Source organism: Manis javanica, chromosome 4 (genome assembly GCF_040802235.1).
Source record: "Manis javanica isolate MJ-LG chromosome 4, MJ_LKY, whole genome shotgun sequence".
Classification (NCBI taxonomy): domain Eukaryota; kingdom Metazoa; phylum Chordata; class Mammalia; order Pholidota; family Manidae; genus Manis; species Manis javanica.
This window is the reverse complement of record NC_133159.1, coordinates 86,238,807-86,257,975: the sequence shown is the minus strand read 5'-3', so window position 1 is coordinate 86,257,975 and position 19,169 is coordinate 86,238,807. Positions and strand designations below refer to the sequence as shown.

The window sequence follows — 19,169 nt, the reverse complement described above, 5'->3', positions numbered from 1 at the left end:
GTTAAAAGAACATATGGGATGTGAACAGTCCCCAGGAATGGGTTGTTTTAATTTGTCTGATTTTTCTCAAACTATTCAAATTCAGTTAGACAATATCCATCATATCATTGATAAGTTTTCACAAATGCCTAGGGTACCTAACTGGTTTTCTTGGTTTCACTGGATATGGCTGGTAATTGTAGGTCTGCTTTTGTTACGTAGCTGTATTCCTATTATGTTAATGTATGTGTGCAATTTAATTAGTAGTTTAAAACCTATACATGCTTATGTTACTCTACAAGAAGATATGTCAAAGAAATAATCAATCTTCCCATGTTTTCTTCCATCTGCTACTTCTATAGCTTTTCTTCTTCCTTCCTAATTACAACCCTTTAGTAGAATTAGTGCCTCATATCGAAAATTACCGAGTATCATAATTCTTCCAAGTGGTAAAGATACCTCAAAACAAATGCTGGGCATAGAAGCCACAGGGCATAAATCTTCAAAGAAGTAAAAAGCTAACCTTTTCAAAGAATATTGCTTCTCTCTCACTTACCAACTTTACATTTCCTTGTATGGCCCCGGAAGATGACTGGTTAGCCAGAGACGGGTAAGATTCCTCAAGGGAGGAACAACCTAAGACAGGCACAGTCGCAGGGGGGCCATCAGATGAGAAATTGGGGATCAACAGAAGGGAGGCTTAGAACCTCACCCCCCTGTTTTGAGAGAAATCTTCTGCATCCGTGGATGTTTTGTTGCCCTTGTCTAGCTTGGATTAATACTTAGTCTATAGGCACAGACCTGATCATCTACATTTGCCCTCTTACAGCACTAAACTATTTTTTCTACCTTTATCTTGCATCTACCTACCACTTCAGCATTTTATTAAATAATAATAATAATAATAATAAGGGAGAAATGTGGGATTCACATATAAATCATGTATAAAAATCAAACGAATAATCATATCTGACTTGATTGTTTATAGTTCATGATGCGTGATCAAAACCGAAAGTTTGATCCAGAAGATGGCGGCGTGAGTAGAGCAGTGGAAATCTCCTCCCAAAAACACATAGAGCTATGAAAATATAACAAAGAAAAATCTTCCTAAAATAGAGACCACAGGACACAGGACAACATCCAGACCACATCCACACCTGCAAGAACCCAGCGCCTTGTGAAGGGGGTAAGATACAAGCCCCAGCCCGGCGGGACCCGAGCGCCCCTCCCCCCAGCTCCCGGCGGGTGGAGAGAAACCGGAGCGGGTTTTTTTTTTTTTTTTTTTTTGGCGAGCACTTTTTGGAAGCCTTAGAGGGACGGGCCCCCGTTGCTGGGGAGGCAGGGTGGCGGGACCGGTGAGGAGGTGCCTGGGAACGGCGCCGGAGGACAAAGAATATCCCGCGTTTCTCCCTGCGAGACCTGGGGGCGGGTGCCTGAGACCGGTGCCTGAGGACGGAGGAGGTCGCGCGTTTTTCCCCCTTTTTTTTTTTCTCTTTTTGGCGAGCGCTTTTTGGAAGCCTTGAAGGGACGGGGACCCCAGTGCTAGGGAGGCACGGTGGCGGGACTGGTGAGCGGGTGGCTGGGACCGGCGCCTGAGGACAAAGAATATCCCCCGTTTTTCCCTGCGGGACCGGTGGGCAGGTGCCTGAGACCGGCACTTGAGGACAGAGGAAATCGCGCGTTTTTCCCCTTTTTTTTTTCTCTTTTCTGCGAGTGCTTTTTAGAAGCCTAAAAGGGACAGGGACCCCGGTGCTAGGGAGGCAGGGCGGCGGGACTGGTGAGCGGGTGCCTGGGACCGGCACCTGAGGACAAAGAATATCCCGCATTTTTCCCTGTGGGACCGGTGGGTGGGTGCCTGAGACCAGCACCTGAGGACGGAAGAAATCGCGCGTTTTTCCCCTTTTTTTTCTCTCTTTTTGCCGAGTGCTTTTTGGAAGCCTTGAAGGGACAGGGACCCCGGTGCTAGGGAGGCAGGGCGGCGGCACTGGTGAGCGGGTGCGTGGGACCAGTGCCTGAGGACAAAGAATATTGAGCGTTCCTTCCCTGTGGGACCGGTGGGTGGGTGCTTTTTGGAAGCCTTGAAAGGACAGGGACCCTGGTGCTAGGGAGACAGGGCAGCAGGACCAGTGAGCGGGTGCCTGGGACCGGCACCTGAGGACAAAAAAAAAAAAAAAAAATCGCTGTTTTTTCCTTTTTTTTCCTTTTTTTTTTCTCTTTCTTTCTGTTCCCTCTCTCATTGTTGCTGTTGTTGTTTTGGTTTGGAGAGTGCTTTTTGGAAATCTTAAAGGGGCAGGACAGGTCACTTAGACCAGAAGCAGGGAATCTGGGGATCTCTGGGCACTCTAACCCCCTGGGCAGCAGGGAGCACAGAGGCCCCTTACGGAGATAAATAGTCTCCTGGCTGCTCCCCCTCCAACGGGGCTCCACCATTTTGGAGGAACAGCCCCAGCCAGGCCAAGCCCACAGCAACAGCGGAGATAAACCCCAAAGCAACTGGGCGGGAAGCAGAAGCCCTGTCTGCACACAGCTGCCCAGCACAAGCCACTAGAGGTCGCTATTCTCCCAGGAAAAGGCTACAAACCAACAAGAAGGGAAGCTCTTCCAGCGGTCACTTGTACCAGCTCTGCAAACTATCTCTATCACCATGAAAAGGCAAAACTACAGGCAGACAAAGATCACAGAGACAACACCTGAGAAGGAGACAGACCTAACTAGTCCTCCTGAAAAAGAATTCAAAATAAAAATCATGAACATGCTGACAGAGATGCAGAAAAAAATGCAAGAGCAATGGGATGAGATGCAGAGAAAAATGCAAGAGCAGTGGGATGAAGTCCGGAAGGAGATCACAGATGTCAGGAAAGAGATCACAGAAGTGAAACAATCCCTGGAAGGATTTATAAGCAGAATGGATAAGATGCAAGAGGCCATTGAAGGAATAGAAGCCAGAGAACAGGAACGTATAGAAGCTGACATAGAGAGAGATAAAAGGATCTCCAGGAATGAAACAACACTAAGAGAAATATGTGACCAATACAAAAGGAAAAACATTCGTATTATAGGGATACCAGAAGAGGAAGAAAGAGGAAAAGGGATAGAAAGTGTCTTTGAAGAAATAATTGCTGAAAACTTCCCCAAACTGGGGGAGGAAATAATCGAACACACCATGGAATTATACAGAACCCCCAACAGAAAGGATCCAAGGAGGACAACACCAAGACACATAATAATTAAAATGGCAAGGATCAAGGACAAGGAAAGAGATTTAAAGGCAGCTAGAGAGAAAAAGGTCACCTATAAAGGAAAACCAATCAGGCTAACATCAGACTTCTCAACAGAAACCCTACAGGCCAGAAGAGAATGGCATGATATACTTAATGCAATGAAACAGAAGGGCCTTGAACCAAGGATACTGTATCCAGCACGACTATCATTTAAATATGATGGTGGGATCAAACAATTCCCAGACAAGCAAAAGCTGAGGGAATTTGCTTCCCACAAACCACCTCTACAGGGCATCCTACAGGGACTGCTCTAGATGGGAGCACCCCGAAAAAGAGCACAGAACAAAACACACGACATATGAAGAATGGAGGAGGAGGAATAAGAAGGGAGAGAAGAAAAGACTCTCCAGACAGTGTATATAACAGCTCAATAAGCGAGCTAAGTTAGGCAGTAAGATACTAAAGAAGCTAACCTTGAACCTTTGGTAACCATGAATCTAAAGCCTGCAATGGCAATAAGTACATATCTTTCAATAGTCACCCTAAATGTAAATGGACTTAATGCACCAATCAAAAGACATAGAGTAATAGAATGGATAAAAAAGCAAGACCCATATATATGCTGCTTACAAGAAACTCACCTTAAACCCAAAGATAAGCATAGACTAATGTCAAGGGATGGAAAAACATATTTCAGGCAAACAACAGTGAGAAGAAAGCAGGGGTTGCAGTACTAATATCAGACAAAATAGACTTCAAAACAAAGAAAGTAACAAGAGATAAAGAAGGCCACTACATAATGATAAAGGGCTTAGTCCAACAAGAGGATATAACCATTCTAAATATATATGCACCCAATACAGGAGCACCAGCATATGTGAAGCAAATACTAACAGAACTAAAGAGGGAAATAGACTGCAATGCATTCATTGTAGGAGACTTCAACACACCACTCACCCCAAAGGATAGATCCACCGGGCAGAAAATAAGTAAAGACACACAGGCACTGAACAACACACTAGAACAGATGGACCTAATAGACATCTATAGAACTTTACATCCAAAAGCAACAGGATATACATTCTTCTCAAGTGCACATGGAACATTCTCCAGAATAGACCACATACTAGCTCACAAAAAGACTCAGTAAATTCCACAATATTGAAATTCTACCAACCAATTTTTCAGACCACAAAGGTATGAAAGTAGAAATAAATTCTACAAAGAAAACAAAAAGGCTCACAAACACATGGAGGCTTAACAACATGCTACTAAATAATCAATGGATCAATGAACAAATCAAAATAGAGATCAAGGAATATATAGAAACAAATGACAACAACAACACTAAGCCCCAACTTCTGTGGGATGCAGCGAAAGCAGTCTTAAGAGGAAAGTATATAGCAATCCAGGCACACTTGAAGAAGGAAGAACAATCCCAAATGAATAGTCTAACATCACAATTATTAAAACTGGAAAAAGAAGAACAAATGAGGCCTAAAGTCAGCAGAAGGAGGGACATAATAAAGATCAGAGAAGAAATAAACAAAATTGAGAAGAATAAAACAATAGCAAAAATCAACGAAACCAAGAGCTGGTTCTTTGAGAAAATAAACAAAATAGATAAGCCTCTAGCCCAACGTATTAAGAGAAAAAGAGAGTCAACACAAATCAACATAATCAGAAATGAGAATGGAAAAATCACGACAGAATCCACAGAAATACAAAGAATTATTAAAGACTACTATGAAAACCTATATGCCAACAAGCTGGAAAACCTAGAAGAAATGGACAACTTCCTAGAAAAATACAACCTCCCAAGACTGACCAAGGAAGAAACACAAAAGTTAAACAAACCAATTACAAGCAAAGAAATTGAAACAGTAATCAAAAAACTACCCAAGAACAAAACCCCGGGGCCGGACGGATTTACCTCGGAATTTTATCAGACTCACAGAGAAGACATAATACCCATTCTCCTTAAAGTGTTCCACAAAATAGAAGAAGAGGGAATACTCCCAAACTCATTCTATGAAGCCAACATCACCCTAATACCAAAACCAGGAAAAGACCCCACCAAAAAAGAAAATTACAGACCAATATCCCTGATGAATGTAGATGCAAAAATACTCAATAAAATATTAGCAAACAGAATTCAACAGTATATCAAAAGGATCATACACCATGACCAAGTGGGGTTCATCCCAGGGATGCAAGGATGGTACAACATTCGAAAATCCATCAACATCATCCACCACATCAACAAAAAGAAAGACAAAAACCACATGATCATCTCCATAGATGCTGAAAAAGCATTTGACAAAATTCAACATCCATTCATGATAAAAACTCTCAGCAAAATGGGAATAGAGGGCAAGTACCTCAACATAATAAAGGCCATATATGATAAACCCACAGCCAGCATTATACTGAACAGCGAGAAGCTGAAAGCATTTCCTCTGAGATCGGGAACCAGACAGGGATGCCCACTCTCCCCACTGTTATTTAACATAGTACTGGAGGTCCTAGCCACGGCAATCAGACAAAACAAAGAAATACAAGGAATCCAGATTGGTAAAGAAGAAGTTAAACTGTCACTATTTGCAGATGATATGATACTGTACATAAAAAACCCTAAAGACTCCACTCCAAAACTACTAGAACTGATATCGGAATACAGCAAAGTTGCAGGATACAAAATCAACACACAGAAATCTGTAGCTTTCCTATACACTAACAACGAATCAATAGAAAGAGAAATCAGGAAAACAATTCCATTCACCATTGCATCAAAAAGAATAAAATACCTAGGAATAAACCTAACCAAGGAAGTGAAAGACTTATACTCTGAAAACTACAAGTCACTCTTAAGAGAAATTAAAGGGGACACTAATAAATGGAAACTCATCCCATGCTCATGGCTAGGAAGAATTAATATCGTCAAAATGGCCATCCTGCCAAAAGCAATATACAAATTTGATGCAATCCCTCTCAAATTACCAGCAACATTCTTCAATGAATTGGAACAAATAATTCAAAAATTCATATGGAAACACCAAAGACCCCGAATAGCCAAAGCAATCCTGAAAAAGAAGAATAAAGTAGGGGGGATCTCACTCCCCAACTTCAAGCTCTACTACAAAGCCATAGTAATCAAGACAATTTGGTACTGGCACAAGAACAGAGCCACAGACCAGTGGAACAGATTAGAGACCCCAGAAATTAACCCAAACATATATGGTCAATTAATATTTGATAAAGGAGCCATGGACATACAATGGCAAAATGACAGTCTCTTCAACAGATGGTGCTGGCAAAACTGGACAGCTACATGTAGGAGAATGAAACTGGACCATTGTCTAACCCCATATACAAAGGTAAACTCAAAATGGATCAAAGACCTGAATGTAAGTCACGAAACCATTAAACTCTTGGAAAAAAACATAGGCAAAAACCTCTTAGACATAAACATGAGTGATCTCTTCTTGAACATATCTCCCCAGGCAAGGAAAACAACAGCAAAAATGAGCAAGTGGGACTATATTAAGCTGAAAAGCTTCTGTACAGCGAAAGACACCATCAATAGAACAAAAAGGAACCCTACAGTATGGGAGAATATATTTGAAAATGACAGATCTGATAAAGGCTTGACGTCCAGAATATATAAAGAGCTCACACGCCTCAACAAACAAAAAACAAATAACCCAATTAAAAATGGGCAGAGGAACTGAACAGACAGTTCTCCAAAGAAGAAATACAGATGGCCAAGAGACACATGAAAAGATGCTCCACATCGCTAATTATCAGAGAAATGCAAATTAAAACTACAATGAGGTATCACCTCACACCAGTAAGGATAGCTGCCATCCAAAAGACAAACAACAACAAATGTTGGCGAGGCTGTGGAGAAAGGGGAACCCTCCTACACTGCTGGTGGGAATGTAAATTAGTTCAACCATTGTGGAAAGCAGTATGGAGGTGCATCAAAATGCTCAAAACAGACCTACCATTTGACCCAGGAATTCCACTCCTAGGAATTTACCCTAAGAACACAGCAATCAAGTTTGAGAAAGACAGATGCACCCCTATGTTTATCGCAGCACTATTTACAATAGCCAAGAATTGGAAGCAACCTAAATGTCCATCTGTAGATGAATGGATAAAGAAGATGTGGTACATATACACAATGGAATACTACTCAGCCATAAGAAGTGGAAAAATCCAACCATTTGCAGCAACATGGATGGAGCTGGAGAGTATTATGCTCAGTGAAATAAGCCAAGCGGAGAAAGAGAAATACCAAATGATTTCACTCATCTGAGGAGTATAGGAACAAAGGAAAAACTGAAGGAACAAAACAGCAGCAGAATTACAGAACCCAAAAATGGACTAACAGGTACCAAAGGGAAAGGAACTGGGGAGGATGGGTGGGCAGGGAGGGATAAGGGGGGGGAAGAAGAAGGGGGGTATTAAGATTAGCATGCATGGGGGGGAGGGAGAAAGGGGAGGGTGGGCTGCACAACACAGAGAGGACAAGTAGTGACTCTACCACATTTTGCTAAGCTGATGGACAGTAACCGTAATGTGGTTGTTAGGGGGGACCTGATATAGGGGAGAGCATAGTAAACAGTATTCTTCAGGTAAGTGTAGATTAAAAATTTAAAAAAAAAAAGAAAGAAAGAAAGAAAAGGGGGATTACTCCTTAACAGGATAAAACTATTGGTAAATCAAAGATCAACGCATGCTTTAAATATTCTTAATGTTGATCACTTAAAGGGTGTCAGATGATCAGCTATGGAGGTACTCTTTTCTGATAATATTCCTTTCTCTTAATTAAAAAAAAAAAAAAAAAAAGCAGTTACTGTGTGCTGACCTCCAATGAGTTCTGCACAGTGGTATACAGGGCATGTCAAAGTGTGGGCAAAGGGTCTGTTTGTTTCTACGCAGAAGATCAAGGCCTAGCTTGGATACCCAGAAAATGAACTAAGATACGATATGAGGAGGAGCTTCCGGCATCAGCACTCTCTGGAGGACTCGTGCCGGGGGATGATCATCAAAAAGCCTCCACAGGGATCCGGACGATGCTGCGGTTGTGGCTGCATCCAGCCCACCGTCTCCTGGACTTGCCATAAGAAGGAGGAGGGAGATGTCTAGGCTGGCATGTGCATACAGTGAGACAACGAATTTGACTGGATCTGTACTGTTGGAACTCAACCAGGTGTTGGGAGGGGTGCAAGTTGTAGCACCCCAAAATCTCATGACTATAGACTATCTATGGTTAAAAGAACATATGGGATGTGAACAGATCCCAGAAATGGGCTGCTTTAATTTGTCTGATGGTTCAAGTACAGTTGGAAAATATCCATCATATCATAGATAAATTTTCACAAATGCCTAGGGTGCCTAAATGGTTTTCTTGGCTTCACTGGAGATGGCTGGTAATTATAGATTTGCTTTGTTTATGTCACCGTATTCCTATTATGTTAATATGTGTGTGCAAATTAGTTAGTAGTTTAAAACCTATACATACTTAAGGTACTATACAAGAAGATATGTCAAAGAAATAATCAATCCTCCCAAGTTTCCTTCATATGCTACATCTATAGCTTTTCTTCTTCCTTCCTAATTACAAACCTTAAATAGAATTCATGCCTCATATCGAATTTACCGAGTATCATAATTCCTCCAGGTGGTAAAGATACCTCGAGACAAGTGCTGGGCATAGAAGCCACAGGGCATAAATCTGCAAAGAAGTAAAAAAGCTAACCTTTGCAAACAATATGGCTTCTCTCTCACTTACCAACTTTACATTTCCCTGTATGGCCCCGGAAGATGACTGGTTAGCCAGAGACGGGTAAGATTCCTCAAGGGAGGAACAACCTAAGACAGGCACAGTCGCAGGGGGGCCATCAGGTGAGAATTTGGGGATCAACAGAGGTGAGGCTCAGAACCTCACCCCCCCTGCTTTGAGAGAAATCTTCTGCATCCGTGGATGTCTTGCTGCCCTTGTCTAGCCTGGATTAATACTTAGTCCATAGGCACACACCTGATCATCTGATCATCTACATTTGCCCTCTTACAGCACTAAACTATGTTTTCTACCTTTATCTTGCATCTACCTACCACTTCAGCATTTTATTAAAAATAAAAATAATAATAATAATAGGAGAAATGTGGGATCAACATATAAATCAAGTACAAAAATCAAATGAATATTCATATTTGACCTGATGGTTTATAGGTCATATTGCATGATCAAAACCGAAAGTTTCTGTGATGAATGCCCTTGTAGTGTTCACCATGTAAGAATTTATTCACTCTGTAAGAATTCGTTCACCATGTAAGAACTTGTTCGTTATGCTTCAGAAGATTGGAGACTGACGAGAATTAGGCTTGAGATGGATTAATGATTGTACATTGAGCATTGACCCCCCTATACTGAATTTTATTGTTGTTAACAACCATTTGATCAATAAATATGAGAGATGCCCTCTCAAAAAAAAAAAAAAAAAAAAAAAAAAAACCGAAAGTTTCTGTGATATGACTGCCCTTGCACTATTCACCATGTAAGAACTTGTTTGTTATGCTTCAGAAGATTGGAGACTGTTGAGATATAGGCTTGGGGTTGATTAATGACTGTGCATTGAGTCCCCTATACAGAATTTTATTGTTGTTAACAACCATTTGATCAATAAATATGAGAGATGTCCTCTCAAAAAAAAAAAGAATAAAGTAAAGCCAAAGTCCTCAAGGAATGAAGGTGAGAAAATGACAGGGATGAGGACAAAAGAGCAGCATGTCACTGGGTGGTGTTTTCAAGCAGAAGAGAGTGTTGAAACAAGGTGTCTAAGGAGAAGTCGAACACAGTCTTTACCCATTAGCTATAAAAATTGGGCATTATCAGAGAGTAAGCAATTTGTACTTCAGGGTAAATAAGGGAATTCAGTTTGGAATGGGTCAGCTTTGGCTGGCTCACTTTCAAATAGAAACTTCTGGATTTTCTTTCTTGGTTTACTGCTTACAATGGATTTAATGTTTGTGTCCCCCAAAATTCATACGTTGATATCCCAGTCCTCAATATGATGTACCAGGAGGAAGGGCCTTTGAGAGGTAATTAATTAAGTCATAAGAGTGGAGACTTCACGACCAGGATGAGTGTTCTAATAAAAGGGGCCCCAGAGAGGTCTCTTGCTCTCTTACAGCCAGCTGGTGACACAGGAGAAGAGAGCAGCTTCAACCCCGAGGGAGGTCCTGGCCAGAACCTAGTCATGCTGGCACCTGATCTCTGACTTCCAGCCTTCACAGCTGTGAGAATAAACTTCTGTTGTTTATGAGCCACCAGTCTATGGTATTTGTTGTAGTTGTCAAGTTCATTAAGATACTGCTTTTTTATATCCTTTCTTCCTAGTTTAATACCTTCCTATCAGAGACAGAACCGGAGGATGCTGAAGCATCTGTTTAGCCCACATAAAGGATGACCTCATTAATATTACAGAAGGATGAAGGTCTCACAATGGTTCAGAGGAAAAAATATATTCCTATGGATAGAACAGTTCTCTCCCACACAGATCAGCCATCTGAGTTTAGACATTCACTTCAAACAGGGCCTATGTCATTTATCAAAGACTTCTGTTAGTGGCAAATGCAATGATTTTACAAGGAATGTGCATGTGGCATCTGTGCTTGTTTGCACATGCATGCATGCCCACATGTATGTGTGTCTGTGTAAGAGGGCGTTACAACAAAAATAGGCCTCTCTCATTTAAACTACTTAAGCACACATACATTCTCACAATAAATTGCAAAATTTTGGAAGAAATGAATGACCTACTCAGTATTAGAAAAGATAACACTATGGAATAAATAAACCAATAATCAAAAGTAAGCAGGGTTCAATGCTAGATGTCACAAAGATAACAAAAATAAGAGACCATGTTTTCTAACCTCACATTTCTAACCTCAAGTTCACCAGTGAACTCAGTGAGGACCCAAGGCCTACACCCATGAGACGGGAGATTCTCAATACAAAACAGGCATGACGAAGGCCAAACACAGACAGGACAAAAAGTCATGATTGCCACGGTTGGGTGAGTCAAAGAAGGCTTCAGAGGAGGTAGATTTAGGCCAACTTCTGATAGGAAGGAGTCTGAGATGCAAAAGAAGGGAGGAAAATGGACCACGTTGAGGGCACAGCATGTAAGAAAAGCATGGAGGCAGCTGGAGCAAGGTACATTCAGGACAGAAGAAGCTACACTCAAGCACATGCCAGGAGCAAAAGGTTCAAGAGAAAAGAGTTTTCGTGAAAAGTTGGTTGGGTTAAGACCCAAAAACACCCTGAATGATAAGCCTCAGAGAGTAAATCTATCATGCCAGGATGGAGCTGCACATTATTGCTCTAAAATATCCCCTCTGCATATAAATCAAATGTTGTTAAAATGTGAGAAAAAACTAAAGACACAGCAGGATCCAAAAGTAAGACCAACATCTTTATGGCCCAGAAACAAATCAAAACAGTACCAGGCCACTGGCTGCAGAGCTAGAAGTTGGCAGAGGTGGCCAGGTGTTCTGTTCCTTGAGGTACACAGGCCAGAAGGGCCTAGCCTGAAACTAGGGCTGGGGTCAGGCTGCCACCACTCTAGCTGGACCAGCGTTTATGCAGAGCTCCATCTCTGCCTGAGAAGCCAGCCCACCAAGCTCACCAAGGGAAGAGAACCTGAGTCATTAAGATCTGTTCCCAGACTAGCTGGTCTGGGGGGTCACATAGAGCCAAGGAGAAAGCCAGTAGATGAGGAAGGGAAAAACAGAGAGAGAGAGGAGAGCAACAAAGAATTCCCATCCACTGCAGTCCTACAAATGAAAATTCCAAAACACACAAGGAACATGAACACCAAGAGAACTAACAAATCCTCACAGGCTGAAATGCAAGTAAGAGAACCATCTCAAAATGATCTACCATCTGAGATACTCAAGGTGAAAAAATGAAGAATACCCATATAAACATCAAGAATCTCTGAAACAAAAATTAGCAGGTCCAAATAAGAACAGCCAGCTATCATAAAGAACGCATTACAAACGCTGGACTCAAGGATAAAGCCATTGAAATCCAAAGGTTGGTGGGCTGGGGATTCATTTCAGGACAGTTAAAAGAGAATTAGTGGATGAGAAATAACAGGAAGAATTCAATCAGAACACAGCCAGAGCTATAGGAACTTAAAAATATACAATAGAAGGTCAGAAATACTGAGGACAGATGGAAAGGTTCTAAAAGGAGGTATTGCAAAAAGGAGAGCAGAGAGAAAGTAAGATAAGCAATACCCAAAACGACAACGGCTGAAAACTTTCCATAACTGAAAAGCCATTAGCCCTGAGGTCGAGAGCACACACGGAGGCCAAAATGGAAAAACTACCATGAATCCCTATCTGGATATATTATGATGACACTGCAGAACTTCAAGGAAAAAAGAAAATTCTTATAATAATTGGTTTTTTCTTTAACCACAGAAGCTTTTTAATCAAAGGATGACATTAGGAAGCTGGTATTTTCAAAGCAGATTTTTTCCAGCAAAGCAAAGATAAATAGAAGGGACCCAAAAAAATGAGGGCAGAAGATCATTTAAGCCAGAAGATGCCCTCAAGGAGCCTTCAGTCTAGTGGCAGACAATGACTTACACAACTGTGTGTTAACCTTCCTCTACTAAAACAATACTGCACTCAGAGCAGACCCTCATATAAATATGAGATAAATTTTCTAAAATCAGACAACACTTTACACACATATAAAAAGCATTTACTCTCTTTTAATCCTGGCCAAATAAATAAATAAATATAAAAATTAAGACTCTTTTCTGATTTAGCACGATTATCGATATTATGTAAGAAAGAAGACATTGAATTAAGTTAAACAATCAAGGCAGTTGATAATTCCAATGTACTTGAGATCAAAGCAAGTTCTGTGTTTGAAAGAGTCCTTTGAAATAGAGTCAAAAACAGCTGACAAACCTTAAAACTCTTAGAAAAAAACATAGGCAAAACTCTCTTGAATATAAACATGAGCAATTTTTTCATGAACACATCTACTCAGGTAAGGGAAACAAAAGCAAAAATGAACAAGTGGGACTATATCAAACTAAAAAGCTTCTGCACAGCAAAGGTACACAGCTTGTGTACCTCCAGGAACAGAACACCTGGCCACAAAAAGGCATCCCACAGTATGGAGAATATATTCATAAATGACATATCTGATAAGGGGTTGACATCCAAAATACATAAAGAACTCACACACCTCAACAAACAAAAAGCAAATAATCCAATTAAAAAATGGGCAGAGGATTTGAACAGACATTTCTCCAAAGAAGCAATTTCAGGTGGCCAACATGTACATAAAAAGATGCTCCACATCACTAATCATCAGAGAAATGCAAATTAAAGCCACAATGAGATATCACCTTACACCAGTTAGGATGGCCAACATCCAAAAGACAAGGAACAACAAATGCTGGTGAGGATGCGGAGAAAGGGGAACCTCCTATACTGTTGGTGGGAATGTAAATTAGTTTAACTATTGTGGAAAGCAGTATGGAAAAACTAAAAATAGGAATAGCATTTGATCCAGGAATTCCATTCCTAGGAATTTACCCTAAGAATGCAGCAGCCCAATTTGAAAAAGACATATTCACCCCTATGGTGCACTATTTACAATAGTCAAGAAATGGAAGCAACCTAAGTGTCCATCAGTAGATGAATGGATAAAAAAGATGTGGTACATATACACAATGGAATATTATTCAGCCATAAGAAGAAAACAAATCCTACCATTGGCAACAACATGGATGGAGCTAGAGAGTATTATGCTCAGTGAAATGAGCAGGATGGAGAAAGATAAGTATCAAATGATGTCACTCATCTGTGGAGTATAAGAACAAAGCAAAAACTGAAGGAACAAAACAGCAGCAGACTCACAGAACCCAAGAATGGACTAACAGTTACTAAAGGGAAAGGGACTGGGGAGGGTGGGTGGGAAGGGAGGGACAAGGGGATTAAGGGGCATTATGATAAGCACACATAATGTAGGGGTGCCACAGGGAAGGCAGTATAGCACAGAGAAGACATGTAGTGACTCTATAGCATCTTACTACGCTGATGGACAGTGACTGTAATGGGGTATGTGGTGGGGATTTGATAATGAGGGGAATCTAGTAACCACAATGTTGCTCATGTGATTGTATATTAATGATAGCATAATAAAAAAAAATGTTTCACTATAAAAAAAAAAGAGACACCATCTGTGTCCTCACAGAGCTTACAGTCCCATGGAGGATACAGACAAATAAACAGACGATTGAAATGCAGGACTGAGAAGAGCCTAAGAGGAAAGCATGAAAACCCACCCCAGACCTGCAGGGTCAGGTGAGGACAATGGGGATGACTAGCAATTCAGTGGTAAGTCTTTTAAAAATAAAACAGAGCAAATATTCAAGACAGATACCTCAAGTAATTTCAACTTAATCAAATACTTCCACCCCACCCACTCCATAGTCACACGTCCTTCATTTCTTAATCATGTGAAAACTCTGAATGTCAGGAAGGGGGAAACTGATTTTTCTTCAGTAAGTGGGTCAAGAAAAATGAATTGCACTGGGCAACAGAAACCTTGAAACTGACAGAAGAGGCCAAATAAATAAAAATAAAATCTGACTGTCTCTTAGCATTCTGTCACAACCATAAGGATTCTTTAACATTTGTTCTTGTTTTCCATGTTAAAGCATTTAATGACAGAACAAGGAAATCATTTTTACATTTTCTGGGGGCTGAACTGCTGCATAAAGTGAGAGAGCAATTGCAGCTTTCAAAAGAGATGCTAATTGCAGCTTTTAAAATATTAGGCTCCTCTAAACACCCGTCACCCCATCCCTAGCAATTTCTGGGTCTTCCTTAAAGGTGCTGGGAGAATATTGCCATATAGACTTCAATTCCTACCTAAGGATTTAAAAACATTTTTGCTGCATGATTTAGTCCTAGTTCTTCACAGGTCATATGTGAGACAGAAGCACCATAAAGAGGGACCATCTTATCTAAACAAGAAACCAACAACAATTAGTAAAGCTGCCCTGGGCCAATAAAGGACAAGAACTCACAACTTCCTACTTTATTCCATAAAAAATGGGAATTTCCATCCTAATTTAGACTTTCTGCCAGTAAATCAACAGGGGTAGGACGTGGAGCCTTCCTTCTGGCAGAGGTTTTCTAGGCAAAGATAAAGGAGGAAAGTCACTTCTAAGAGATCTGCTTCTTCCTTCCTGGGAGGGTGAGAGGGAGGAAAATGTTGCCATGTTTGCAATTCTATTTATAAATGCTTTTCTTTACAATAAGATGACAAATTGAAGAGGGAAAAGAGGGGAAGAGCAACAGCTGCCCACACGGACTATTACTTTACATCTAATTATTGGAAAATCACCCTATTTCAAGCCAGGAGAGGGATGAGGAGGAGGAAGAGAGGTGAGGAAAAATAACAAAATATGGCACGAAACCAGATTAAGTTATATAAACATGTGGAGGGGAGGCAATCAACCATCGTCTAAAGGCTATCCCGTGCTTCCACTAGCAAGGAGGGAAACTGAAATCCAGAAAAAGTAGAATGTTATTCTTGTCAAGCTACCAATACTTTTGGTATTCTGCTGTAAATGTGGATTGCACTAAACCCTCAGCCATGAAATCTGCAAGATATTTATATCATTATCTATCTATCTATCTATCTATCTATACACACATATACTTTTTCTGAAAATGGAAAGATCTGTACTCTGGTCTGAAAAAGCTGACCCACAATCAGTGTATGAAAATATTGACTAAATTCAATTCCTGCTGTGAAATATGTTACTTGTAAATCTAGTTATGAAAATGTAAATGCACTATTATTTTCCACCTAACTCCTAGTTAGGTAGGATTTAAATTGTACTGATACACATATACCCCATAACATAGTGGGATTAGAGTCAAATTAAAGAGTGGGAATGGGCTGGCAGCTGCCCTAATCTATCAGGAATCTAAAATAATGCTGAAAAACTTCACTGGGAATAAAATCAGATGGGGCAAATTATATGTACCAGAAAGGACTGGATAGAGGAGGGGAAAAAAAACTTTGAAAAGAGGCCTGAGGTTGGGACAGGAGTGGTAATAAATCCAACACACACACACACACACATACACACACACACACACACACACACCACACACACACACACCACACACACACACACACGTGCATGCTGCATCCCCACGTTCTCAACTGCCATTGAAGCAAAGTGTGCCCCACTTACCATTCCGGTGGGGCTGCTGCTTTGCTGAGTGGGCATGAGAGGCACACTGTGACCCACACCTCTCCTCCCCCGTTTCTCCCCTGCAGAAATCAGCTCTCCCTGAATAATGGCTGAGGAAATGACTGAAGAATGGTGTGCATGGAAGGCAACCAGATCATACCCTTCCCGGGACACCGGAGCTGGCTTAGGCCCTGAATGGGATCCATGATGTGCTCAACATAGATTTACACGTCCTTGATCTGTGGAATGTATTTCTCCTTCCTGTTTAGTTCTTGTTCTCACAAATCAATACTCACATCCTCATAGAGCTCAATGTCCTTGGAGGCAATCAAAATAAGTAACTAAAGCGATTCATAGCAGGGGTGAACCAGATTTTACCCTAACAGGGATTACTGGTTTAAAAGGGAGCTTGATGACCTAAATACAACACTCAAACATAAAAATGTGTTTGGAAATCTCCCACCCTGTCTCTAGAAGAGCGGTGGCTCATTTTAAAGTTCTTCCAGATAGGCTGCTTCCCCTTCCCTACATCCCAGGTATCTATCTACCTATAAGCCTTCCTTAGAGGCAACTTCCATTTGCCATTTAATTAATTCTGGGTCAGCTCCGTGCAGGAGGTGACACAGTCAAGGGCCTACTAGTTAGATCTGAGAAAATGCTGTTCATTCAGCACCTTCCACGTTTAAATACTCCAAGATTGATTCATTAATATATGATGTGGAAAAAGCCAGGATTCCTAATACCACCACCAACCAAAGTAAATATTGTCTATTGTATAAATCAGCTCCCGGCTTTGCACCAGATATTAAGAGTGCTTAGAAACTTAACTGAAAAGTAAGTTCAGTCAATAATGTCCATGATGAAGGGAATGAAAGCTGCTTCCTTTCTAAGAGCAATTATTTAAAGAGGAATACAGGGAGGAGAAGACAAAGAAGGAAGGAAGAAAACTGGGTTGAAGCTTGGCATTTACTTGAGCAGCCAGCAGCATGTGCATGCACAGACAGCTTCACAGCACAGAGGGAAGGCATCCATCAGAGGGCTTCCTTGGTGCTATTAAATTTCCTTGGTGGCAGCCTTGGCTGGGAAGGCAAGACACAGAAGTTGCGTTCAGGGTTCTGAGGACCAACAGGTGGAGTCTGTGAACTTACAGGAATCGAACGGCTCAGAAATCTTGCTGAGGAAGACGAGAGGCTGGAGTAGGAAGGCCGGAGGATGGCGGGGGGATCCTCCGTCATGGTGCTGTGGGGGCTGGGCTGGCTGCCCAGGGGACTCCCAGGGCTGCTGGCGCTTCTGCTGTACAGGTTGTTGTTGAGCTCGGGTTGGTTTCTGGCAGGCGGCTGGGAGCCATCATTCAAGAGGCTGGTGAGCGGGGTGACTCCAAAACCTGCCTTAGAGGACGAGGAGGCCTTTTTGTTCTCTGGATCGTCTGTTGCAGCATTCAAGTTCCCTAGAGAACTGGCTAGCCGGGAGTTTATGGAAAAGCTGAATGGAAAACACAGGTGAGGTGGGATAAACATGGACAATGATGTATACTCACACAGAGTTCATGTTTCTAAAACACGTAACTGACATTCAAGGAATCTGATGGGGACAGTTCTGATCAATGCAAATGGCACCAGAATGGCTTCTTTATCACTCTTGGTGATACTGTAATATGTGGCCTTTAGTTACGCATGGTAACTTCCTCTGTCAAAAGCAGTTAATTACAACTCAAGAAGCTGACTAAATCACTTTGACCAGAGACTTTGAAATAGAACATCTGGGGATTCTATTTTTCCTGAGGCAGGAAGTAAATGAACAAGGCTATATACGGAGAGAGTAAAAAGCAGTCTTAAATACACATTTTACTTACACATATTCAATCACATGACTACATCAAATGTGTCTACCCATTTCAATTCCTCCCATACACACCAGGGGAGAAATGGCAACACCACATGTCAGTAGCACCTACACCTGATCTCTGCTTCCTGGGTCACCCTAGGCAAGCTGGAGGTTCTCTACAGAAAGGGACTTCACGCAGCACGCCCACTGCAGCCTCACTCCCTGCAACGCGAGCCAGGAACGGAGCCCCAGATGGTCACACTGCCTTTTGTGATTTCTCCTGACCATCTGCGGCCAAACCCATTGTTTACTATAGACTTCCTATACCTCCTGCCAGTATCTCAGAAGAGAAAAGGAAGAATTACCTTCTTACATGGGCACCAGAAGACAAAGAGCCTCTGTTTACCCTCTTGGCCGTTGCTGAAGGGGACAACGCTGTTTTTGAGGTCTTCAGAGTAGATGCAGATATTTGTAGGGAAGAACTCAATCTTTGTGGAGAAAAATGGGCGAAGTGTCACACAAAAGCTGTGTTATCTTAACATTCAGCCATCCATGGGGACAAGGTAAACTAATAAACATTGACGAGATCAGGGCAAGTCCTAACAAGGGTGACAGGAGCAGCTAACACCAAGAACCCTCTGAGGGAGCTAAAAAGCAGCTCCAGCTTTGTGAGTGTGGAAATTAATGAAAGAAAGCTTCTCCTCCAGTCACTCGGTGAGCAAGGAGCAGAGCTGGAATCCAAACCCAAGATCCAAAGTCCTGCCCTCAATCACCTAACCCCGCCCTCCTCCCGCACTTAACTTCCTGGGTACTGCATCCCCTCCTCACA

The 19,169-nt window shown here is 41.6% G+C and overlaps 1 protein-coding gene across 7 annotated transcripts in view; it reads right to left on the bottom strand.

Annotated features, from left to right (window-relative positions):
* CDC14A (cell division cycle 14A) overlaps nucleotides 1–19,169 on the bottom strand; it is a 190,772-nt gene that overhangs the window by 9,672 nt on the left and 161,931 nt on the right. For 6 of the 7 annotated variants that reach the window (XM_073234362.1, XM_037018699.2, XM_037018691.2 and 3 more), the window contains 2 exons: nucleotides 18,706–18,828; nucleotides 17,469–17,998 (listed from right to left, as the gene is read on the bottom strand). In XM_073234362.1, the coding sequence (XP_073090463.1) occupies nucleotides 17,548–17,998; nucleotides 18,706–18,828 (574 nt within the window). In that variant the 3' untranslated portion in view covers nucleotides 17,469–17,547. Of the gene's footprint in view, nucleotides 1–17,468; nucleotides 17,999–18,705; nucleotides 18,829–19,169 lie in introns of those variants that run through there. The other variant, XM_073234363.1, reaches the window with a different exon arrangement.